The sequence below is a fragment of the Lasioglossum baleicum genome, chromosome 4, assembly GCF_051020765.1.
Source record: "Lasioglossum baleicum chromosome 4, iyLasBale1, whole genome shotgun sequence".
Classification (NCBI taxonomy): domain Eukaryota; kingdom Metazoa; phylum Arthropoda; class Insecta; order Hymenoptera; family Halictidae; genus Lasioglossum; species Lasioglossum baleicum.
The window spans coordinates 6,006,575-6,033,146 of NC_134932.1; the positions used below are offsets into that span (position 1 = coordinate 6,006,575).

Genomic DNA, 26,572 nt, shown 5'->3' on the forward strand with positions numbered 1-26,572 from the left:
GCCTGCGAAGTGAATGTCAATGTCATTGTGTCAGCGCGATTTGCTCGCCGGATGCACCATCCCTTTCTTCTGTTTACCACGATCGGCTACCCAAAACGATCTCGACGATCTCACTCCATAAAAATAATGTTAACCGAGTTCAATGGAACTCCGACAATCGCGCCGTCAAAGTACTTTTATTTCAGCGTGAAAGTACATTTAAGGTACACGCGCGACGACATCCGAAGGACGCGCGTCATCCAGGAGTGCTATTTTATGCAAAACCGTATTTCATAATCATTAATATTCATGAGCGAAGAGGATCTCGTAGGCGGAAAGGTGACTCTCGGGGCCCCTCTGGCGAATCAGGTGTCTCCTCAGCGTCGCTGTCGTTTCGGTAGCTCGAGTGGAAAAGATCAAGAGTGCTGAAATTGAGCGTAAGATTCACGTCGGAGCGAAAGGCTTTCTCTCCTGCGAGAACGCTATTATCGAATAATAATATGTGACATTGTTCAAACTGGTGCGAAATAGAAATCTGGCCATCCAGCCGTCATCTTCCCTTTCTAACTTTTACGTCTTTCACCGACAACAGGGAGCAACAACACGTCCTTTACATTTTGTACAAACTTTATTTAACCGTGCCGGTCATACACAATAGAATTAAACAAAACAACATACAATACCGCCGATGCTCGATCAAAGACAGCTCACGGTTAGCATAGAAATTGTTCGGAAAATTTTTATTTCGCTTTTCGCAGTCATTACAGTTGCTACGACCCAGACACGCGCACTTGATACAAGCAACTGACAATTAATCGACGTTGTTTAGCCGGCTTATCGCATTAGCGTTACCCATTGCACCGCGGTGTATCGTCTCCTATCCTGTGGTCCATAAATAGCTCTTATTTTACATGTATTTATATGTATGTATAAAAATTACAAAAGAGTGATTGCAGTACGTGACTGTCAGTTCATTCGGACCGCCCATGGGGCCCATCATCGGACGAACGGCGGCAATTCGAGTGGGTTCTCTGGTACCGGGTAGTAGTAGCCAAGAGGTCTCTTCGTGGTGGGTGGAAGAGTTGGTATTGGTCCTGGACTGCCAGTTGGCGGCGGAGTATACACGGTTGACGTCGGCGTGAGAGTGTATATGGGTGTTGGTGGTGGTGGCGGAGTCACAGTGACCCGTGGTGGTGTTGGACTTGTAGGTGGAAGGTATGGCGGGGGACGAGTGCCTGGTGGTTTCTCACTACTATTAATTGGTGGCAGGTAAGGGGATGGTCTTGTAGGGCCCTGAGTCGAAGGGCGATAAGTTTGAGTTGGTCTAGCAGTAGTGTAAGTTGGTCTTGGTGTGGTACCATAGGTAATAGTGGGTCTAGGAGTGGTGCCATACGTAACAGTTGGTCTAGGGGTGGTGCCATAGGTAATTGTTGGCCTAGGAGTGGTGCCATAGGTAATTCCGGGAGTAGTTCCATAAGATGGTCTTGGGGTGGTGCTATACGACGGTATTGTATGTGTATGTTCTGGTGGTAGGTACGTCGTTGGGCCTCGAGTTGGAAGATGAGGAGGTGTACCGGAGGTAGGTCTCGTTGTTTGGTATGATGTTGTGGGTCGAGAGGTGGGCCTATAAGGAGTTCCTGTGGTGCCGTAAGAAGACGTTGTTGGTGGACCATAAGTAGGTCTTGGAGTGGTTCCATAAGACGGCCTTGTTGTTGGAGCGTAAGTTGGTCTCGACGTATGCTGATCGGGTGGTAGGTAGGTATTGGGTTGCGTTGGAGGTCTTGGAGGTCTGGTGGGCGGGGTTATTGGTGGTTGTGTAGGAGGATGAGGAGGAGGTCTAGTCGGTGGCTGTGTTGGGGAAGGTGGCAGATAAGGTGTTGGAGTCCTTGGTGGTTGTGTAGGAGGATGAGGAGGAGGTCTAGTCGGTGGCTGTGTTGGGGAAGGTGGCAGATAAGGTGTTGGCGTCCTTGGTGGCTGCGGCGGTGGTGGAGGAGGAGGTCTAGTTGGTGGCTGTGTTGGGAAAGGTGGCAGATAAGGTGTTGGCGTCCTTGGTGGTTGTGTAGGAGGATGAGGAGGAGGTCTAGTCGGTGGCTGTGTTGGGGAAGGTGGCAGATAAGGTGTTGGCGTCCTTGGTGGCTGCGGCGGTGGTGGAGGAGGAGGTCTAGTTGGTGGCTGTGTTGGGAAAGGTGGCAGATAAGGTGTTGGCGTCCTTGGTGGCTGCGGCGATGGTGGAGGACGAGGAGGTCTAGTTGGTGGCTGAGGTGGCAGGTAAGGTGTGGATGGCGGTTGTGGAGGGCGAGGAGGTCTTGTTGGTGGCTGTGGTGGCAGGTAAGGTGTCGATGGTGTCTGTGGCGGAGGCCTAATCGGTGGTTGTGGAGGAGGAGGTTTATATGTTGGCCGAGGAGGTTCTGATGGTACTATAGGTGTTGGAGGTTTCGGTGGTTGTGGTGTAGGAGGTCTAATTGGAGGTTGCGGTGGAGAGGGAGGTAAATATGGGGTAGGCGGATGTGGAGGTGGAAGTCTGGTAGGAGGAGGAGAAGGAGGGAAATGTGGTGGTGTTTTTGGTGGTGGTGGGAATGTTGGTGACGGCCTCGGATAATCGTATCCAGTTGATGGTCCTCTTGGAGGGGTTACCGGTGGGGATGGAGGCCGAGGTTGCGGTGGTGTTCTTGGTGGTGGTGGGAATGTTGGTGATGGCGTCTGATAATCGTATCCAGTTGATGGTCTGCGTGGAGGGGTTACAGGTGGCGATGGAGGACGAGGTTGCGGTGGCGTTTTTGGTGGTGGTGCATATGTTGGTGGCGGCGTCTGATAATCGTATCCAGTTGATGGTCCTCTTGGAGGGGTTACAGGTGGGAATGGAGGACGAGTTTGCGGTGGTGTCCTTGGTGGTGGTGGGAATGTTGGTGATGGCGTCTGATAATCGTATCCAGTTGATGGTCTTCGTGGAGGAGTTACAGGTGGCGATGGAGGACGAGGTTGCGGTGGCGTTTTTGGTGGTGGTGCGTATGTTGGTGGCGGCGTCTGATAATCGTATCCAGTTGATGGTCCTCTTGGAGGGGTTACAGGTGGGAATGGAGGACGAGTTTGCGGTGGTGTCCTTGGTGGTGGTGGGAATGTCGGTGACGGCGTCGGATAATCGTATCCAGTTGATGGTCCTCTTGGAGGGGTTACATGTGGAGAAGTTTGGAAAGGTGGTCTCGTAGGTGATTGGGGTGGAGAAGGTGGGAAGTGTGGTGGTGTTTGAGGTGGTTGAGGGTATGTCTGTGGCACTGTGTAAATGGGTCGTTGCGGCGGTGGCGTAGGTCTAACTGGGGGTTGTGTTGGGGCGGGAGGGAAATGTGGCGGCGTCTTTGGCGGTGGTGGGAATGTCGGTGACGGTCCTGGATAATCGTATCCAGGTGATGGTCTTCTAGGAGGGGTTACCGGCGGAGATGGTGGCCTTGGTGGTCCTGGTGGAGGTTGTGGCCTTGGCGGTCCTGGTGGAGGTTGCGGCCTTGGCGGTCCTGGTGGAGGTTGTGGCCTCGGCGGTCCTGGTGGAAATTGAGGTCTGTTCGGTGGTAATGGCAGTGGTTCTCTTGGTGCTGGATAATCATATCCAGGTGGTCTCGAGGTAGGTATGTGCGGCGTTGGAGGTGGTGGTCTAGGTGGTGTTGGTCCAGGCGACTGCGTAAAATGTCCAGGTGCTTCCGTATACGTAAACGTAGGTGGTCTACTTGTTGTTTTCGGTGGCGTTGGATACGTGTACCCTGACGTTGGTCTAGTCGGTGGTGTGTGCCGCGGAGTTTCAAATGTATATCCTGGCGTCACCGTTGGTCTAGGTGAGGGCTGAGTGGGACTAGAGAGAAAGTACATGACATACGATTAAATTCGTTTCCGTGCATCATATATCGCATCACGAATTATTATTATTCCTCTAAATATTACCGTGTCGGTAAGGGGAACTTGATGGCTGGCTCTTCATAGTTGTACCCTCCGAAACTAGATTTTCCTTGTATCGCCCTTTTGCTTCTCTCATTGGATGCTTGCGCATGGCATATGGAGAGCGCTGCCACTATCGTGGCAATCCACAGGATACGCTGAAAAATACCATAAATTCCCGAAATTTTGTAGAACTGCTGCAGCGTTTAGCGTTTTTGAAATTGTACTATTAGTCAAGGTGAGAAAGCGTTGCGATATACACCATTGAAACTCACGAAGCACACCCATTCAGAAATCGCAGAACCAGCGACAGTGACCTCGATTAATAACTCCGCGGTTCCGAAGTAAATTAAGTCACGGACTGCCACGTAATCGATTATAATACATATATTGAAGACCGTCTTCGTGGGATTATCTCACGCCTCACCCACAAGCCTCTTATATAATGGATCTCAACCACATAGCACGTCATATGATGTACCAATGATCGTGAAAGGTTCGTCCGTGCGAAATGCAACGCACTCTCAATTGATTAACTGCTACTCTACGCTGGGAGGCTGCATGCTTCAGCTCGAGCTATTCCCAAATTTTCTCCCGGACCGTTCATTAAAACTAACATATTGTAAAGTCGCGGTATATTCCAATTATACTTCGCGAAGTACACTTCATATCATGGTTTCGTAACTTTTCTGGTTTCTTCGCTCGTTTCTAATTAGTCTGTCGCGGGAACTTCGTGCACTTCTTGTTCGTGAACAATTGAATGCAAATATCCTATCTGTTGCAGGCAATTTGATACGAGATTCAGTCTTCAGATTGTCGAAGTGAGACCACCGCCAAGCATTCGGAGCTCCATCCGACGCCAAGTTTCGAATCGAATAGGGCCTAATAGAACAAACAGTGCGTACGCCCGCCATCGCAATTATCATTTTCAGCTTCGAGCAGAGCTTCATAAATCAGGGGGAGCTCGTACCGGAGGCCTCGTTGTCCAGAAATTAAAACGGTTTTATCCGTTTGCGAAATCGTGAACACGGTACGAATGATGGTTCTGGCTCGAAGAAACGTCCAGTGACCTTTAGACGTATAATTTATAAAGAGGGATCCGCGCGCCGCCATGGGGAGAAAATTCTCCTCACTGTCTTTCGCCAGTATGTGAAAGGCTTCTAATGTATTAGTGGTGTCACGACGGTCTCCGGTCCGCGGAACACGCGATACAGATCGCAAGGTTACGATTTCTTGAGAAATTTTGAGATCTCACGGTTTCCCGAGGCGTCTGCCAGAAAACGCGGATGAATAAATCTTTCTGCTCAAGGAGGATTCCAGGGACACCATTCGTTACCATAACGCGCGGGAACTTGACAAGTTGCACGTTTCTTGAAGCGCGTCTCGCCAGCTTGTTTTCTTAGCGATGGACAACTCTGATAAAATTTAAACCCAATTTCTATTATCTAAGTAAGCAACGTTTTGTTGGATTAGTTCTAACAAAATTCCATTTGAAATTAATGTGACACTTTAAAGAATGGATCAATTCTATTGATGCATCTGATACAAAAAATGAAGCCACTGCTCCACAATTACACTTCCAACGAAAGCGACAGCGAATTACTGATTGGTACACAGAGTATGTAGCTTCTTATTTTGAGAATTCAATTGTGGTATACGGTTGCTGCATGAAAGAAGAGGACAGTAGGTAGGAAGTGTCTAGTTACCGCAGGACTGGTTCTATCGAGGCTACTATAAGGTTACCATGTCGCTCATGACAAACAGTTGTACCACGGTAGTACAATGAACGCTGTTACCTATGATCGCTATCAAAATAAACAGATCGTTACTTTCATCGGAAACTTTTTCAATAGCACGTTGAATTCTAGCGCTAGCGAAATCGCAAGCAGATTTCCAAGTGTTGTAAATCAAGAGAAAAAATTTCTAATTTCAATGTTCCTTTTCGAGCGTTTTTAACGTAACAGTAATTACAGCTTTACCGATCATAAATTTGAGGATCGCTGGTCCTGCTCGGGGAGCTCGTATGAATAATGTAAACAATCGGTCGTTTTAACGACCATTTATTTACACCTAGAGAAAGCGGTAACAGTGTGCGCAAAGAAGCGAGGCCTCCGGTCACAACGAGAAACAAACTGTTACAACAGTTTTCTATGGGCGAGCAATTCGCGAGCCTCGAGGTGCAAAATTCTGTCGCAACCGAGTGCCATCCGCGGCTGCTGCTTCTGGATACTTAGTTGCTACTGTTAACACTGCCAAATGGAAAAAATCGAGCTGCCAAAAGGGTTGAGCAATCGAGCATCTTCCACTTAAGACAATTACTCGCGGCTATAGCTTTTCATTAATCTTTCAGTGTGGGTCTATCGCAAGCACAGTATTAACTTCTATTAGAAGCTTCATTGATTACTACACTGCGGATCTTTATGCAAAATAAAAAATGTTTGCATTGATTGCTAGACACAGGAGCCATATAAAAATTTCATTCTTCTTTTAATTATCTTATTAAGGTGAAACTAATACACTGGTGGCCTTAAATCTTTATAATACCTCCACTGTTTTAAATTGTACGTGCCCATTTTTGTCATAAATGCATAAAATCCGCAGTCTATTGATTACAAAGCATTTTTATTTTGCGTTAGCGTCAACCAATTTGTCAGCTGCCCGCCGTAGTTCCACGAGGCTACTTTAATGGGTGAACGGCAACGGTTAACTATGCCAGGCGAAGAAGAAAAAAAAACACGTTGTCTTGCATAATGGAGAGTTGCGGGTCGCGTATTTGCTACTAATAAAGTGCGAGAAGCTGCGTCTTCGGGGCACGGCTTTCTAATTATCTCGCTTCGTGGCCTGCTAATGCCCGTGCTTGTTAAACGTAGAAAGAAATGCCGAAGCGCATCAATTAGGGTTTGTCGTAACACGAACGCTGTTTGGAAAAGGAAAACGACGATGGTAAAAGGAAAATCATTTTCCACGGAGAGCTGAAGCAGAAGTGGAGCACGCAGATATCAATTAACGTTCATTAACAAGGTACACTGAATGACCGCTTTTTATTCCCGTCTCACGCGATGAGTTTCCAATCGTTTACCATTTCGACGTATATGGTATTGAATGTAACTTGTAACCAGCAGATGTTTCATCGATGCTTGTGAACCATGACACTTCATGGACATGAACGATGTTGAAATAGTCCTTATAATTCCCGTTGATATTATATAACAGAAAGTCGACTGAAATTTACAAGCTTCGTGGGATTTCCGCGTTTGCAAAATGAATTTTAACGTATTCGATTTATTTCTAAAATAAAATCTTGGATCCTGTATATATGTGATTGGGTATATTTATTGTACTACTATCCATTTTATACCCGTGTCATCGTTAAACTCAGATAGCATAGAATTCAACTTTCTGTATTGATAGCTTCAGTGGACGAGACACATTTATTCTTCTTCCCAGTGATTTTATAAGCCATAAGTTTCAAATCCATAAAATCTATAATGCGTGGGTTAAAATGAACTGTGTACCGAACGGAATATTCATCCACTAGACAATGGATTTTTATGTAAAAAAAATACTCTTACTATGCAATTTCTACTGCAATTAACGCAGAAGATTTTTATTTTGCAGACAAATTCGCAGTCGAGTCATAATTATCCTTTTATCTCGAAATAAAAGCTACACGAGAGAATGTGCACAATTGTCCGATTGTTTTGAGGAAATTGGTTAAAACAAATGACTCTGCACCTTTTTAGTGTTTCGCAGACGTCGAATCTGTGAGAAGAGAATCGGATGAAAGAAATGATTCTGCAACCTTGTAGTGTTCCGCAGACTGCGAGTCTGTTAAATATTCTGGGTAAAACCTCGGTATTTCCAGTACACGGTCGTCTTTATTCTCTCTCGTCGTGTCTAATGCTCGTCCCGCAGAATATCGTGCAGAAATAATGGGACAGTTTTCGAGAATGATGAAAGGCCCGCGTTTTATGCAGCTGCAGAAAATTTCTCGTGAGGCGTGCTGTCGAATTAAGCGAGTCAGGCTTCTGTCACAGATCGCGATGCGCGAAAAGAAGCACGACATAGGAGAAAGTCTTCGCCGAGTTATCTCGTCCGTGTCCTGAGCACTTCACCCACGTAATAACGTGTAACCGCCGTGAAACCGAGGAAGAATGCCGGTGAAAAAGGGGACCATTGTCGCGCGTCGATGAAAAGTTGCTTTTCTTAATTAGCATGACAAAGATCGGCACTGTGTTTGATCGGAACAGCAGAAACCGCTGACCAGTCGTACGTTGCGTTAGCTTTTGCGAAGATGTAAATGATCCTCAGGGACGGTTAGCTTCTGCGCGAGACACTATTGATGAACGTGCATAAAAATAACTACTGTTTTCTTAACGTGCTATTAAAAGATTGCATAGACATGGTCGAGGGGTCAATGCTTTTAATTGAATTGAATATTTTGTCGGTAAGTGACATTTCAAGCTGTTTGTTTTACTGCAAATCCCGTGTGTTTGTTAGAAACGTGGGTCTCGTAATGTTATGACGTTTTGCTGAACACTGAGAAGACGAGGTTACTTGTTTTTTAATGGTACTGGATTATTAAAGACTATCTTGCAGTGAGTGATGATTAGGAGGCAACACAGGTGTCAATCATTCCAACAACTCAGATTAATAAATGAAGCATATACCGTGTCTAAAGGATGCTATTCTTAAATTCAAATAAAATTCTATTGAAAAATATTATTGCTAAGTTCCATTAAATTTGAAATACTTTCAACAAACTATTTCTTCATAAAGAAAGGAATTCTACTAACTATTTATAATATCTTTCGAATGAATATAACAATCTCTATAAATTATAAATGCAAGAGCGTCAGACACTGATAAATTTTGCTTACGTATATACAGTAGCGGACAAAAGTTTAAGACCGCTCTAAAGAAGACGATAACTTCTTTAATATTGTACTATACGATTTGAACTTTTTTGGGAAGCTAAAGCAATTAGCTAAAGAAAATCGTGAAAATCTGCCATTTTTACCATCTTTAAACGTTTGTAGCTCATTGCAACGTCGACCGATTTTGACGAAATTTTCAGAATATGTTTAATTGACACAGATCTACAAAACGTATTTTTTAAATTTTCAATATAGGCCCACATAAAAAGAAATTCAACTTTTATTATTTTTTCAACAATTCCGATCAATTGCAATTTTTGAAAAAATTTCTTTTCACATCCTTTAGATAACTAATTGCTCTAGCTTCCCAAAAAAGTTCAAATCGTATAGTACAATATTAAAAATGTTATTATAGCTATTTTGTCCGTTACTGTAGTTATTATTCCGATTAAATATTCGATGACGTAATAGGAAGAATCAAATTGCACGTGTGTGGTCTATAAACGAAAATTCCTGGTGAATCCTTTTCGGGGAAAGGTTAAGGTTCGAAGAGAGCTATAAATATTGCGTAAAAGATGTTGCGACCTGATCGAAAGTGTTGACGGGGATATGTTGAAGATAATCTTTCAGATGGTTCGATGAAAAGTATACTCGAGCATTCATCATTCTGATATGAAAGGGCACGGATCATCTCGAAATTTATTGGTCAATTTGGTCAAGACGCGGTGTAACGTGACGTAATCGAGATGAGTCGGGTCGGTTCGATGCAGAAACGATTCTTAATGAGCTCGTGGATCATCTAAGCGATCGTCGTGTCATTTCCATGAAATGATCGCTCTATAGTCTGTAATCGGAATTCTAATTTAGCATTTTTTGACTTGTCGTGAGTTTTGCAAGTTTTGCGAATTTGCAAGAGTGAAGTCACGGTTAATGGATCCGTGAGAGGTGATTCTACGTCAGTTTGCAGATCTGTCGGATGGTTTACGCTCGCGTTGCAAAACCGTTCATGCTGTCATGCGATATTTCGATACGTGGCAACTTCGAAAGGACATAATCCGACTTTATCGCCATCCTGTCGCGAATCATTTTTAGCGTGACGCAAAGATATAGACGAATGGATAATAAAGAGGATGGTTCACGGAAAAAATGAAAGTTGGAAGACACAACACGAAAATATTTTACCACGTGAATCGCGATGCTCGTTACTCTTCTACCGAGAAAGATATGAATCTTTTCATTTCGATATGGTTGAGGTTATGGCACGAATCCGAGTAATAATAGTGAACTTGGAACCGTAAAATTGTGTATTACGGTGTCTGTTATCCTCCCTTTTTCTCTTTCCTGCGATTGATTTATTGCACATAGTTTCAGAGACTAATGGCGCAAACCAGTAATTAGAAAGCATATTCAAATCGAATGCAAATGACATTCGAAGAAACACATTGTCTCCTGGAATAATGGAGAAGAATGAGTGTGCCTAATTTTATTGCATGAGCCAGCGCTGTAAATTCCTCAGATGTGCTTGGTCAAAATAGAATAATGTCTGCTTTCGATTGGGCAACAAAATTCTTAATAAAAAAATAACCAGCCATGTCAAGATTATTTTCAATTAAATAATTTCTTACTCTTCGATCTTCTTAGCATTTAAAAATTGAAATGAATCGTTCCGAAAACCGGAATGTGTTCCAAGTTACTGAGATTGAGAATTGGTCTGAAGCATCAGCTTTATTCTGAACTTCGTGTGACGACAATGTAGGGCAATCGTCACGTCCGTCGAACGAAACAAAATGTCCACTAGCAGCACATTTAATTGAAACCTCCGAGGTGATGCTCGAAGGAAAGCACGCGCGGAATTCAGACGCTAGACGTATATCCTTCTCATCAAGGCTGTATTACGGCATACGAGGGAATACGGACAAGTGAATATACGAAGCCATTAAACCTTAGAGAAACACTATAGTCGGGTATAAAAGAGCGGGACGGTAGCACGGAGGCGAAACGAGAAGACTCGCAGAAACTGAAAGTTGTTTGCGGCGGATGTCAATTGCTCCATCGGTGATGAACTATCATTGACCTTCGTCCTCTCTTCTCTGCCCAACCGACACTATTCTTATTAATGGAAAGACAATCTCAATATCACATTGACGAGGGCTTCGCCGAAGTAACGAGGTAACTGGGGCAATCGAAGACTGTAAAGTTACTTTTACATTATCTTTCTACTGCCCCAAAAACATTTGAGTAAATGGACAGACAACGGACTAAAATGTAAATTTGTTTCAACATCCACAATCTATGTGTACACTAAATGAAATATTCAGAGAGAATTCAATTAAAACAAGAATGAGAAGGAATTCTATGCTCTGTATGGAACAGCAATAAAAGCCGTAGGCGAAGTACTGTCGAGGAAGGATGGTCTCTAATCTAATCAATCTAAATTAATCAGCGTTGGGAAGTGCATTGAATATGAGAGATCGATTCAACTAGTTCCTTCTTAAAGCTCGGGAACGAACATTCTTTAACAGATCTAGTAATGGAACATGAACCTCCATTAGCCTCGTACAATGGGATTCCATTTCCTAACAGGCGTCAGTATTGACAAGAAGCCAAACAGACAGTACACCATAGACGAACATTTGTATTTGGGAGCAAATACCTCGGCATTGTTAATAAAAGTCAGCCCGCAACGTATTGTCCTGTCAATCTCGAAATGGTTAATCTGCGGATGACGCAAGACGTCGGGTTAGATTGAGTGCCGTGTAAAATGAATTTATGGAAATATGAGCCTAATGATCCCGCGCTTGTTGATGAACTGGAGCCTTGAGCGTTCAAGTGATGCGGTTTCCAGAAAATTACATCTACAGGAATAAATTTCGTAACGAATTCCCAATTAACGCCGGATGCCATGAAGCACGAAATCTCCGTTGGAATCTGACGATGGAACGTCCGCGTGGAACATTGTGCTAAGTAAGCTTCACTGATGAGCGAAATTAACAGATGCTAGACAAGACTGGCTAGTCTCTGACTAAGTCGCAGCGATGGCGATAGAAATCCTTCCGTGACGAATGTCACAGGATGACCCTAGCAATCTGATTCGCTGGATAAGCGTCTCGAACAGTTCCCAGCGAGAAAAATGAAGAAAGAGAGAGAAGTCCTCGATATTCAAATCTTCGCTCATTTGCCTGCAAATGTCAATTCGCTGAAAGTTCACCTGATTACTTCCAGCCGGCCATTGTTCATCACCGGTCATAAATGTCAGCCCCGACAGATTAGTTACCAAAGACGCGGACAAGATCGTGACGATACGGAGAGGGGAGAAAAAATCGAGAATGATGGAAGAAAGAGTCACCGAATCGCGTTGTCCTCTGATGGCCTGTTCAATCTTTCGCGCTCCGAGGATCGATTAATTCATCATTTCGCCGTTGTAGATCGATCGATTGGCAAACCGACGCGACGCGCGACTTTCGAAACGCCGCGCCGCGGATTTTTGTACGTCATTAATGACGCGAATCATCGGACGATCGGTCTCTCAGCGTGCAGCCGACAGAGGTATCGATTGTCGGATGATTTTACTATTCTTGCGAAACAACCGAGAGGAACCATAGAAGCGTTAATAGCGATTAGCGAACACCGTTACGCTACGGTGTATAACGCACGGGTAAAAGTGAATTCGACGCTTATATTAGGTACATTCCTCCGTGTCACCGGTTTCTTAGTTTATTATCCTATTAATGTTTTTGCTGGTGATTACGCGAGATGTCGATTCGAGTTCCCAGTGACACCCACAATAGCGCGGTCGCTAAACGTGGACCTCAAGCGTGTCGGACTCTATGTGTGCGTAATTAAGACGTTATAAATATACTGAGGATCTTCGTGGGAATTCCTGTTTTCATAGAGAAAATCAGAATAATTTGCTTTGCCTATTGGAAGATCGCATCGAGTCGAAATAAAAATATTATTCATTTTGATTGAGTACAGACGTTTATTCGTACTTTACAGATTTGCATGTGCCATGAGTGCATAAATCTTCTACCACTCTTCACGTTTCTCTTTCGAGAATTAAATTAATACTTGTATTTGTGCTGTGTCCTGCATGTACATTCAATTTCTTAGTCATTGCCTGATTTTATATTTAATTTTGAATTAATTGTTTATCGTTTGTTGTTTCTATAATTCGTCAGATATTCTTGAAACAGATTTTACACAGTTAATCAGATGTTTTTACATGTGATATCATCATTGACTTTTCAGTCAATATTTGGAAAAGGAAATTTAATTTTTGGATTATCCAGTAATGATTGCAAAATACTGGTTCTGTGGTGTTTCGTTTAAAGGGTGGTATCGATGGAGCAAATCAATGATTACGCAATTAAGAGCTCGCTATTGATCTTGTACCCCGATTACTTCAAACAAGGGACTCCGTGCTCAGCTTCTGATTACATGCATTACATCGTAAGACCATTTAAACGATTAACTTGTACGGATGCTATTAAGTCTTTCAGTATGTGAGTGAACTTCAACTGCAACAGAAAGCGCGAGTGTCGTTGTCTAATAACGTTGCGCCTATAATAGAGCAACGTCAAAATTCCTAACATTTAATAACAATATCCGTAATTATAGAAACAACACGTTCTTAATTTCAAAATCCATATATGAAGTTTGTTTGGAACAAGAAGTTCATAAATTGCACACAGCTGAGAATAACAAGTACTGCAAGTATGATTAATGAACTGCGAATTACACTCGTCAACTTGTAGCCAATAAAAATCGTTTACAAAATTACGAAGTTTAATGGCAACTCCTCAACGCGTTTAATTTTGGGTCTAAAAAACGTAATATTTTTTGGAGTTTTTTAGAATCTGGAAATCACATAGCGTAAATTTTAGAAAATGATGACATGTTGATGTCCAGAACGTGAGCCTGTTAATGTCGCCAAAGGGTACGTATGCAATTACGCATCGAAGAATCCGAATCCTGTGTGAACCTACTTGAAACTGGTCAAGAGAAGTTGCGACATCAACTTGTTGAAATTTCTAATGATGCACCAATCGAATATTTCGATTGAGGCAATTTTTATGGGCGAATCGCCGCGCCGGGCTGACCTTTCGCGAGCAAAAAGTTTCTACGTTACGTGATCATAAAGATACCTTTGGGCAAGCGTGCCACGAAGATGCACAATCGTGTGCGGCTACTATTAAAATCAATTTAAGTAATAACACCACTCGGTGGTATGCAACACAATGCCTGGAAGCGCTAACTCTGATTAAGGAAGTATTTTCACACGGTGACTCGAACAAATATCTCAAATTCCCGAGATGACAATCTACATTTCTGAACTGTGGGAACTGAAAATGTCATCAACCTATGATAACAAAATATATGATCAAATATTTAAGTGGATATTAATACATACAATTATATTAACACAGCTTTACCTCGTAGTACTAAATTGCTAATGTTTTATGCAGTTATAGAATCTGGAAGTTTGCAAATTTTAACACTATTAAATAATATTTATACTTTATTTTGACCACAAGGAAATTTTGCATTGCTCACGTAAAATTGTTTCCGACTTTAATGACTAATTTACGAAAATGTGACTTTTCACGAAGATTGCTTTCCACCCCCCAAGTTCTAAAGGTTAAAATTGCAATAGCAACGTGTTCTAGACAGTATTCAATGAACACGGTAACGAGTCGAAACAGAGGGTCTCTAGTAGGATGGGCTTCAAGTTAAGGAACAATAATAACCTCTGACATTTGCCGCGATAACAGCTGGCTGTCGCTTGAGTCTCGCTATTAATTCCGTCGAGTGGCTTCAGACGCCGTACGTGTAAATACCAAGTGGCAAACTCACCGGTAGAAATACTGTTTTGCAGAAACGAAAGTAATGGTGGCATCTCCCTTCCTAATTTACTGTGACCACCACTGGTCAATATTTAATCCACTATTTACAAACTAGATAATTCCCAGAAAGAATGAAAAAAATGAAAAAACTTTATCCTTCGAAATCGATGATATTTAAATAGTACTGAACATTACAGTCTTCTCATAAACCCTTTAATTTAATAATTCTTCAGAAGAATATTAGCAGTTGAAAAAAATGAAAAAATGTTATCGTTCGAAATCGATGATATTTAAATAGTAGTGAACATTACCGTCTTTTCATAAACCCTTTAATTTAAAAATTCCTCAGAAGTTTAAAAGACTTTCAAAAGGGTAACATTAAAATTGAAAAGAATATTAGTAGTTTCATTACTAAAAGTGCAATGAACGACAGTTACCACAATTTATTTAACAACCAATTTTCTGAATGATATCAAATTATTACAGCCACAATACTGTCATTTCTAATAATATCGTCCAGGCGGTGTTAGATGAACGTCTTTATCCGTACAGACATAGAAACCGAACGATCGCACATTGAATGTACCATAATCGATCATAACCAAACAGATGCAAGAATGTTGAGAGACCATCCGCTACAACGAATCTGAACTTTCTCGTATCGTCGCATAACTCGAACGTGTCAAGAGGATCTTTGAACTCTCGAACGAAAGGGAGAACATTACGGGACCAGCGGGAACAGATAGGCCAGTAGCAGAAACAGGAAAGTAGATCACGTGACATAAGCGTCGAAGCACAATACTTCCCGAGCAACGTCGGGGATGCACATCGAGATCCGACTCTCCTGCACCCTGCGGCAAGAAGAATTCACAACGCAGCTCGAAGCAACACTTTTCATCACCAGGATCCTGTCAAATATACGTCCGATCCTATCCTCACAAGATCTACAGTATCGGCGACGTCGAATCCTCATATTTCGAACGACCCACCCCCATGAACTCGGCACTTGTCACTTGTTCCTCGCACTTACTTACCATGGTATCGTATCGCGATCTAGTTCCCGGGACAACCAAAAAACTGATCACCATGCGTGTAGGGGACACTTCGGGACGAACATATATATGTGTCTCTCGCGGGAGCTGGTCGGTCCCGGGAGAGATGACTTCTTCGTCTCGAGGAACGTGGAGAGCATTTATAGGATTCACCCGATTGGCTGGTGGGGAGCCGGAACGTTCGGTCCATGCGATTATCGCGAACCGACGTCCACGGGAGGATGCTGTAACTCTTTCGCGAGGAGAGGATAGGACGCGTCCGGCAGTAAGGGGGAGTGAAATGCTAGAGGGTGGGAGCTAGAGAAAGAGAAAGACCGAGTGACAGCGAGAGGAGAAACAGCCGACAAAGTGAGAGAGAGAGCGAGAAAGAGAGAGAGACAGAAAGAGAGAGAGGGAGAAGGAGAGATAGGCAGCGAAGGAAAAGAAAGTGAGAGTGAAGATCGGAGAAGGACGGAGCTGCCTGAAAAGGTTCAACATGTGCGTTGCGTCGGATGACACCGAAGTTGGGTGACCTAACGCAAGGTGCTAACTGCGAAGGACGTTCCTCCTTAGACCGCCGCTTTCGAGCAACTCAAGGATGAGCAGGATTCGGCCTGCTCTGGTCACCTAACCCAGCCGCCTTTGATCCGAAGGGTGTCATTAACAACGGGGGTGTTATTGTTCCGATCATCGGCTGAGGTAACTCGACACGGAATCATCGTGGCCGAAGGACAGGCTCGGCCAGGTGGACGAAGTCAACGACACGGAATGTTTACGACACCCGGCATTCAGGTAAAATTTATCGATGATGAGTTTCGCCTCGCTTTAAGTGAACGCTTCGAAGCGATACCACAAGATGCTGGATTGGATCTTGCGGTGAGCTTGTCCGTTGAATACGTTAGCCTGATCGATGGAGGTCGTCTCGGGATCGGATACATTATCGCAATGAGCTGGCTGGGTTTCGGGAATTGTAAGATTACCTGGCGCCGGCACCTGGTGACATTTGCAGATTGCTGCTGGAGAGTTTTGGAGTCAAGAGGATCGAATCAGTTTTAACCTTTTTATTCAATGATTTTTCAATTATGAAACAATCTATACATATTTTCGTCGTGGAGTATATAGGTCGGTGAAGCACTTGTCACCACAAAAGTGATCTGCCCGTGTAAAACATCGATCAAATGTCAAGAGAAGCTTCGATACACGATTAATCTAATCTTTGTTCCCATCGCCGATTCACGATCCATCAATCTTATTACGATAACACTCTAAACCACGCCAGCTTGTTATGTCATTTAACACTAAAACTGGCTAAAACCGTCGAGGCTTGGCTAGAAAGTAGACACGTAATATTCTGTAATAGCATAGAACACAATCTCGTAAACGCCGCGTAACAGAATCATAATTAAGTTACGCAGGCATTTGACACCGGGGAGCTTCGTTCTTCGCACTTCGTTCATTGTGTTGCTCGATCGTCTCTGAAAGCTTTTTTCGTGCAATTATATTTATCGCTCCTGCACGAACACGCTTTGTGGATAATTGAGCATAACCAAGCTCCCCCAGACGAAGACGGGAAATACTATTTGCCGTGCGTTAGAAGCACAGAAGCGATACCGTAATTACACGGTCATAAATCGAAAGGACAGCGTCGATACTTGCCTTCGTGCAGCCTCCGCGATATTACGCCGATTCGCCCGCGAATTAGAACGACCGTGAGCAATTTTTGTAAAGCTGGAACGACGGTAAATGTGAAAACTTGATTACGTTGCGACACGCTGTGGTCAACAGATGTATCGTAAATTATTCGAAAACGCCTCCAGCAAACAAGACAAAATAATTTTACATTACTTCATAAAAATAACGAGAATGTATGTTAGCCATTTTTTAATAATATGCTTAAAGAAATAAATTTATCGAATAATTCGTCATGTATGCGCCTTTACAATCTCAATAATTGTAAATTAAAAATATTAGAGCACGTCATTTTGATTATACTGACCTAAATTGATCAATTAGCATTTTATCAAAAATGTTCTCACATTATCGTAATTTAGATCGACTTTGATTCGAGACTAGCCAATTTCTCTTTGTGCTTGCAATAATCGCAAAACAAGAAATCCGAAGTGAATCGTTCTTGCCAATTAGGCACGTATATAGCGTTTGAAGTATAAAGGCACAGTCTGCTCTATGTCTGTTGCGAGCACGTGAGAAAATTTCTCGGAGCATGTCGACAGAAATGAACAAACTGCGCTCAGTTTTTCCGTTTAGAATCCGTATGACATAACCGTGAATATATTGTATTGTTTCAAGATATCGGCAGCATCTAACGTCAACCGTAGAAGATAGGCTAATTCCATGCACGATTCCCATACAGGTGAAAAACCGGTGAGACACAATGATGCTCGACGATCGACCGCGGTAATTGCGAACGTGAGTTATGCGAGTTCATCATTCGCGGTGATCGCGAAGCATTGCTTGATCCTGCATCTTTGATCGGTGTCGTCATTGTGAGATACTTCAACAAAGACGTTTATAAAAATTTTTAGTCCCGCGCAAATTCACATAACATCACGAAATCGAAGAACAGTTTAATTAGCAAAATTCGTATACGAATATTTTTTGCAACTAGACTGTGGGTGTTTGTGCAATTTCATGTGAAATTTCACATTCTCTAACATTGTAGCACAGGCTTGAAATTCGTAGGAGTAATTAATTTATGTAATGGAGATGTTATTCGTTTGAAAGTATGGAAAATAAAGTAAATTGGGGAAAGTAGAATTAAAAAGTGTACGATCCTGAAATTTTATGCGAAATATCACGTTCTTAAATATTGCAGCACAGTTTGTGTAACGAACACTTAATTCTTAGTAATCTCTGTTAGGTTTTTATTGACTATTGTTTTTTAAATGCCACAGATATATTACAATTGTAACTGCATTTATCTTAAAGGTATAAAGATTGTAATTTGAAGTGTCTTGCGAGCACAATTTTGTTGCTGTGTAGACAGAGGCTTGGCATTTCTAAACGGAATTGGCACTTAAAATGGACCATCCCATTTCTCTTGAGCAATCGCTTGTTTAACACCATCCCTCTTCTTTTCTCATAATGGCCGGTCATAAACCAGTGTACGTGCAAGATTCCCTTCAACGAGACCTTGATAGAATCGAGGAACACTCGACCAATCCATTGGTAAGCACCACTCGAATGTGACGTTTTAATTGGACTTTAATAATCGATTAGATACACGATGTTCGAATCAAGGTTGTGTACACCATGCTTTCAACCTTTTCATTCCCACCAACCCTTGACCAATCAGGATCGATAAGAAGAATCGACTCCTTTCAATTCTCTGCGTCACATATTTATCTAATTAATCAACAAATGTTCCGCGTCATTTGCCACATTTCATTAAAACCGTGTCGTAAATGATAAGTTACACGTCGAAGAATTTTTCTCGAAGTCAACACTTAACTTCGCAATCGTCCACTATTGTGTGAACTTCCTTGTTTAATTATCAAACATTTCTATCCTGTACTTTAGCAAGAAATTCACGGAATAGTTACATAGAATTAAAATTTAGTCGAGAACACGGATCTATCTGTTTTAGAATTTACATAAATATTTCTTGGGTGAGGAAAGAATTCATTAGCCACGTTTGATCGAAAGTATATGGCATAATTACGTGATTTATATTCTGAATTGCGAAATAATCTTCCCGAAAATTGCTGGTACGATTCGATTAAATCATCCCAGGTATTAAAAATGTCAATGTTTTTCGTAAAATGACATTTCGAAGTTGATAATCGCAGCACTGCAGTAGTAGCAATCAATGATGCCCTCGAACGTTTACCGGCAACAATATTACCTCGTAAATATTCCGAATGACAAACATTACGAACCGTAATGGCTACATTGTGCAGAATTACACGTTATAATGCTAACTGGAGTCTCACGATTAAGCAAATGGAGATTCGTAACGCGAAGGAAGGCTTCTTAAGTAGTGCAAACTGGCTTTCGACATACATGTCCGTTTAATTCAAATTATTCCATTCAAATTATAACCTTGTGGGATGAAAAATTTAGCTTAATATTTCTTTAAAATAATTCCGATTTGAAAGTAATAATACTCGAGGGGAAAAAATGAAGTACACCTTTCTCTAATCTCTTTAGAAATATAATTGTCAGAAGTAAATGATTGTAAATAAATATTAAATAAGATTAGAAACAGAGTGAAAATGGGCATATTAATAAAAATAGTTTCAACAAATGTAGTAATTTGATTCTAATATCAAACTACTGTTAAGTGGACACGTGTGCGCCTGTATCCTGAAGAAGTCAGTTTATAAAATAGCATAGGTTACGTAAATTGTAGAAGATAGTAAAACGTGTTAAATGAATTGTAGAACGTGGAAATGAATTGACAACGTCGACTTCGGTTTATTCAATGACTATTGTAATACTATATTCTTCAGGATGTAGCTGATACAGACAGCAGCGATCGGCATCGTCCTCTGCGAATGAATGAAGTTCTTTTCCACATGAGTTTGACCTTTCTCTTAGTATTTAGTTTTCCTTTGAATGAGGGGCCAGCCACGAGCACCACGGAAAGAGTCGGAATCACGGTTCGTTCGACCTTCGATCTTTTCCTTGCGTCGGTTAATATTGTTGAACTAACGCCGGAGATCTTCGAACAAAAGCTGGTCCATCGTTCAAACCAAAATGCTACACCGAAGGCCATGGCTACCACTAGACGGAACGATCTAAGCGATGCTTTTACGTGTTTTTTTTTCCTAAAAACGAATAGATCGCCGCAGACGATTTATAGGCGGGATCCCTTTCTCTAATCAGGTTCTCATCGCAAGTAGTGTTCCGTAGACGTCGTGTATGATTTACAGATCGTTTCTGATGTAAATTCTGAGATAGCGTCCACAACAATTTGTGCAACAGTAGTTTAGTTATGTAATAATCTACCGAAGTATATTCGTGTTTTTCCTGTCATCGTCGTTAACCTTTCGCTATCAACTTTTTACTCCTTTTCGCCTGCTTCTTCTCTATCATTTTTCCGTTAAAAAATTTCGAAAAAAGCTTGACCAGTTATTATTAATAATCATTGGTACTATAAATGGGTACACAGCTTTCCAAAAATTTAGTTTTGTTCCATAATCGTCGAACACAGTTGTGAATTGGCGCAAGAAAAATTTAGAACTTAATTTATTGATAGAAGTTTACACGTGACTGAAATACGTTATTGCCTCCACTGGAAAATAAAGATCCACTATAATGAAGACAGGAATTGCTTTCTTATTATTCTATAATCACCTAATAACGTTTCCATTAACCAAACGTTTAGTTTATACGACGAACATTTATAACTTGTGTTCTGAAGAAATATCACTCGCTTAATGCAATTTTTCAGTCACGGTAGATTAATAGTTATGAGAAACAAATTACATAGATTCTTCAAGTACGTCTTTCTCTCTAAGTGAGGATGAAAAAGCGAATTATTCACGGAGAATAAGAAATATTGGGGTCAGCAAATAACAAAGTATGTTAAGGTTTAATATAATATTGCACTTTCGTCCGTCTGCGTATTTATTGATAACCCCCTTCGCTCGTTAAGCGGAGTTGTATCGACGGGAAAGAGGCATTTAACGATTGCAGGCATTACTTTCAAGAGAATTATAATAATGTTTATGAACCTCCAAAATTGGGAATATACAGGCATTCTAAATGTCCTCGTTTGCGTTACACGGCGACCATGGAATTTTAATAGCGGCGAATTAGTGTATCATTAGTAAATCTGTCCAGCATTATCAAGGCTTCGAGCGGCGTAAACGAACGCTGATGATTTCACAATACACATTATATGATATGCTACAAGATTAGGCACGCGTCTTCAGGAACTATAAGATTATGTAATGTTTTTTCGAATGTTCAGAACGAGGATCAAACGGTCGAAGGACGAATCCTCCCCGAATAGATCGTTAGCCCGCTTTTTAAATGTATCTCTCCTCTTTTACCGTCCACTTAAATAAAATTGCAAAACTTTACTATGCGATGTCTAAGATTAGCTAGCTGCTTTATAGTCCTAATGAATCCTTTAGTACCTTTTGCGCTGGTAAATACATTTTTATAGGACCAAGAGGTAGAAGCATTAAAAATTAAATTTTAGACAACTACATAATGGAAAGAAGTGTTACTCTTTTCAAAAATAAAACAACGAAACAAATACTGTGTGTACTACCACAAAGGGTTGAAAAATAGGAAGACCATTTTAGAAATGACGAAAATCTGACGAAGACTAGAAGAATTTTTTGTAGATGAGATTAACAGGCTAGTAAAAGAACACAAGAGAAATTCATTAGCATCGACAAAACCTTCGTAAAAAAATTATACTACATACATGCTAATTTTATTTGTCTACGAAAAAGTATTTTTATCACTTTCAGTTTTATTTATATGCAAAAAAGTCGTTAATTAAAAAATGCGAATACGAATGCTCGCTAGCTTAATGTTGTTTTGAATTTAAAATGTTGTTTTAGAGATTATGAACACGCGATAAAAATCCACAATTTAAAGGTTACGAATGCGTAACCGTCTCGAGGTTGTGGTTAAAATATAATCTCTGAAGAACATGTATCGTGTGTATGAAGTGTGATATTAAAATTGGGAAGAGATGGTTTGCTCAAGCAGAGAAAAAATGTGCTGAAGATGAAACGGCATGGTGCCGGTGTTGGTTAAAGTCGCAGTTGCGGTCGATTGCGGTTTACCTGTTGCTAAGTAAGAGTCTGGACGACCTGAAAAGTCGTGGTTGACCTCTGCACCTGCACATACGGATCACCGCTTACGGTGTTGCCCAATTGAACAGGAAAAGGACAGAAGCATGATTTTACTGATGTTCTGCTCGACGCCTGGTTTTCATGCGCCAGTAATATCGTGAACGCGCAACATCATAATTACGCATGTATATTATGTATGTACAAACTGATCGTACAATCGTTTCGGGAAGCAAATTAACGGCTCGACGAAAATGTTTTCGGAAATTACCATTAAAAAACGATTCGTAACCTTCGCCTAAACACGTAATCGGATGGACAAACATTTGGAAAAATTAAGCAATACATGGTAATTTGAAATCTTCATTAATTACAGACAGCAATGTGCTTGGTGAATCGTTCAGTTAGTTTTCGTGGCGACTGTACGTGTGATAAAGGAAAATTATATGCTCTGGACAATCAGTAGCTAAGACAATCGAGTTAAAAGGTGTTACTAAAGAATTAGAAGATTTGTCTTCATTATACACTTGTAGTCCTTTGCGTTGTTATCTAATTTTTAATATTCTATGCAAAAATGTTGTACAAATGACTGATTCACAAGTTGCCTATGCTGTCCAGTATGTTTACACATCACTTGAATGTGTCATTCTAAATTCCTACTCGAAACAGAAGCGATGTTCTAGGGAAACATGCGAGAGGAACACTGTAAATGTGGTAATGATTAAAAAACAGAACGATATCGTTAATGTGAAAGGATAATGAGAAATGGTTGTTACGTATGCGGGATGACACCACAGGAAAAAGAATTGAGAATTTAGAAATCATGGGAGTAAGATCATGGGACGAGATAGTAACGATTCCGATGAATTCAGGTGCGACACCCACGTGGTCATGACTTTTACACGGATGCAGACGAGGTCACAGACACTGGAGCCGCGACAACTTTCGAGGTATGACCCGAAGTGTACTATCTACTGACGGGATGAGTCACAACAACTAAAAGCAATGACCTTTCTGCTCAGATTTGAAATATGGTAAAGACAATTTTGGGTTCTTTTGGAACGTTTACTGTGGACAAAGTTGGGCAAAAATTTAATCAACGATTGACGACTAAATTTCTACTTGAATCGTTAATCGCAATTAACAATTAATCTCCTCGTTTAGTCGTTAAAATTGTGGTTAACGAATAAATACTTATTAATCGTTAATTGCGATTAACGATTATTAATCGTCAATCGGATAATTGATTACTGATTAACTGCTGAAATTTCGAAATTAAATACGTAATCAGAACTGTATAAATACTGGAAAAAATGTAAACTGAGTTTAGGTGTATTGTCATTTGGTCCATAATACAAATTCTGTTTACGTGCTTTTATGTTTTCTGTCGACGATTCCTTTTTTTAATCAACGATTGACGATTAACTTCATCAATCGATTGAATCAATCGCCGATTTTTCGACGATTTCTTTTTTGAATCGTATACATTAATCAATCAATCATGATTAAAATTTTAATCGATTAATGCCCAACTCTGACTGTGGAATACAAGACAATCTCAAAGGAATAAGGGTCGTCAAAAATTCTAGGTTGCCAAAAGATCTAAAGGAATTCTGAGGTGTCAACTATCTCAAAGGGTTACTGGTTTTCCTGACCAATGTGGATTTCGCCTGACAATGTGACCCAAAATGTTTACCATAAACTCTGCTTAATCCGAAATTGACAATCTAAACGCCTCGTTCGATTTCATAAGTGTAGTGACGTATTATAAAGAATTCTTGTAAACTTACGTGATTCGTGTCGCGTATAGTCAACTTTACCATTGCAGTCGTTAAGACTCGCGAAACGACAATCGAAGTTGTCAATAAAATGCGCGATACACGATACTTCCATTAAAAGCTACGTTTTATTTTTCCCCGTCGTTTCGTAGAGCATTTATGACAGTAAAGAACGCAGAGTCCATCGAAGTTGATTAATTTGAAAGTTGTTTTTATTGCTGGTTTAGTATTGCTATGGTTACTTCACTGGTAGTTTCAACAATAGTGTAAATGCAGGGGGTAGAAGAAGTATTGTTTCCGATTGTCCTCTAGTAACGGAAGGCAGATGCGTTACACGAAGCACTGTTCCATTTGTTGCAAAGTATGTTTACGACAATATTAGCTGTACTATAAGATCATGTGAAACGAGACACTCCTTTCCGAATCGTGTATGGTAGAATCCAAACGGTGGTCTTTGCGATTACAAATAGCCGTAGTGGCCGAATCCATGACCATAACCATAATGGCCATAACCTAAACCTAAAGGGAAAAGCAAATTACCATGTCAATGTAACGTCTATGAATCTTTTGTTTACAGTGAGCGACTGATGGACAACGTCGGTGAACATTTTGTCTACTTTATTCTTCCAGGAAGGAAACGGAGAACAATATCTTTTCTTTTAATTAATGAAAGGTACAAAGAATGCAGATCTAGTTAAGTCTAAGCATATTTATCTGGATAATTATTAGAAATTTATAATAATCGACCATTTAGAAATGTATGATACGTGGAAATGCTTAATCTTGGGAAGTATACAAAATATTCATTGACGTTGAAGCCAGTCCTGTCGCGTTCGAAATCTCATGCTGTTATAAGTTTTCTCTTACCATAACCGTGTCCGAAGCCGTGTCCATATCCTCCATAGAATGGGTACCTGTAGCCATAAGAGTAAGGATAGCCGCCGCCGCCGTAACCGCCGTAACCGCCGTATCCGCCCAGGTATCCTGGTTTCGCAGACGCTACAGCGAAAATGACAGCCAACAGCAGGACTGTGTACTATGTAACACACAAAAAGAAATCATTTAAGTACTGCACTCAAATCTGTAAAATCTAATCATAAATACCTCTTGTGACAATAAACAAAATTTCCTCTAGTATTCTATGATGTTGCACTTCATAGGAATGTCAATATACTGATACAAAAATGCCTTGTATGATTTTTATTGCAAAATCGCAGACTTATTATTCAGAACAAACTCGGAGTACACAGAAGAATGATGAAAATTAATTGTTAGACAATTAGATTAATATAATTACTTGATAAAATCTTTTTTAAAGTTCGCCACCTGATTTGACAAAACCATAAAAATATAGCAAATTAATTAAAAAGTGTCGACACTTCGTGACCAACGTAGGAAAAGAATTATTTTTAGAAACCGAGACAAGGAAACGCTGGCAGATCGCGGTAAGAATTAGCGTGTTTTCGTTACTTACAAGTTTCAAGCAAGCCATTCTCTATCAGGTGACACTAGGTCGTCCGTACCTGGAGCAAAATGCACTAATTTTTCTCTGAACTATCCGCCGAGTAGCACTGACCGTCTAACGTTGGTCCCGTGTTCTTTTATAACAAAGGCGGGGTCCCGCGGCGACCCCCAACAACAATTTTCCCAGCCTTCGTATTGGCTTTCCTCTGTTAACACTAATAGCAAAGCTTGGCATTGTTACCCTGGAATTATGCGAATGCAATGCGTCATTATGAAACAGAGACACAATACATAGAAGAGTGTAGTAACGCGTTTCGGGATGGTCGCCGAGTACGCACGCCCTGTGAACACCGCCTTGACATCCAAATTCGTCGGGTGGTTCAACGTTTTATTACGTTTCTCAATTACACTTTGCTTTCTGTGAAACTCCGTACAAAACAATGCGAATAATGGAAACGTTTCGTTGGGAAATTCATCGGGGGAATTCCGCTTAATAACGGTGCTGGTGGAATTAGTGTTTCTTGCACTAATCGTGGGGCGAATATGGCAAATGAACAGTTTGATCCGACGGGTTTGGACGTTTCCAGAGAATCCGGCTCGTTTTCTGAAATGTTTACACGTTTGCGAGGGAATTAAACAGACAAGTGTGATTCGCCACGCCTCAATTGCAAGCTGTAATGCGCAACGCCCGACTGCAGATTTTCCGAATGCAAATGTCTGCCGCGTCATCGTTCTCGAGATGAATGAGTGGACAGAAACTCGTCGTTAACATTCGCTGTTCAAACTCATAAAATTGTAACAACACAGTTTGCAAATACATTTAATTTATCACTTGTACATAAAATATCCCTATTAATGTTCGTAACAATGTGCGATAAGATGTTGATAAATATCCAATAATTCCTA

General features: G+C 41.2%; 2 protein-coding genes across 2 annotated transcripts; both read right to left on the minus strand.

The window, feature by feature from the left end:
• Positions 1–588: 588 nt before the first annotated feature.
• Positions 589–15,802, minus strand: LOC143207854 (uncharacterized). Its single transcript, XM_076421704.1, has 3 exons — positions 15,655–15,802; positions 3,907–4,058; positions 589–3,817 (listed from the first exon to the last, which is right to left on the minus strand). The coding sequence occupies exons 1-3, from the start codon at positions 15,706–15,708 to the stop codon at positions 976–978; spliced, it is 3,048 nt and encodes a 1,015-aa protein (XP_076277819.1). The 5' UTR covers positions 15,709–15,802; the 3' UTR covers positions 589–975.
• Positions 15,803–24,396: 8,594 nt separating this feature from the next.
• On the minus strand, positions 24,397–25,836 carry LOC143207855 (uncharacterized). The gene is made up of 3 exons (XM_076421706.1): positions 25,677–25,836; positions 25,070–25,238; positions 24,397–24,721 (listed from the first exon to the last, which is right to left on the minus strand). Exons 1-3 carry the CDS (start codon positions 25,692–25,694, stop codon positions 24,663–24,665), a joined length of 246 nt encoding a protein of 81 aa, XP_076277821.1. The 5' UTR covers positions 25,695–25,836; the 3' UTR covers positions 24,397–24,662.
• Positions 25,837–26,572: the final 736 nt, after the last annotated feature.

Bases quoted from the DNA above. Each gene is read 5' to 3' on its own strand.
- LOC143207854 (XM_076421704.1), bottom strand. From the start codon at position 15,708: ATGGTGATCAGTTTTTTGGTTGTCCCGGGAACTAGATCGCGATACGAT. The intron at 4,059-15,654 runs GTAAGTAAGTGC...GGTATTTTTCAG, and splicing joins GATCGCGATACGATACCATG to CGTATCCTGTGGATTGCCAC. The intron at 3,818-3,906 runs GTAATATTTAGA...CTTTCTCTCTAG, and splicing joins AAGTTCCCCTTACCGACACG to TCCCACTCAGCCCTCACCTA.
- LOC143207855 (XM_076421706.1), bottom strand. The intron at 24,722-25,069 runs GTAAGAGAAAAC...TTTTCCCTTTAG, and splicing joins CGGCTTCGGACACGGTTATG to GTTTAGGTTATGGCCATTAT.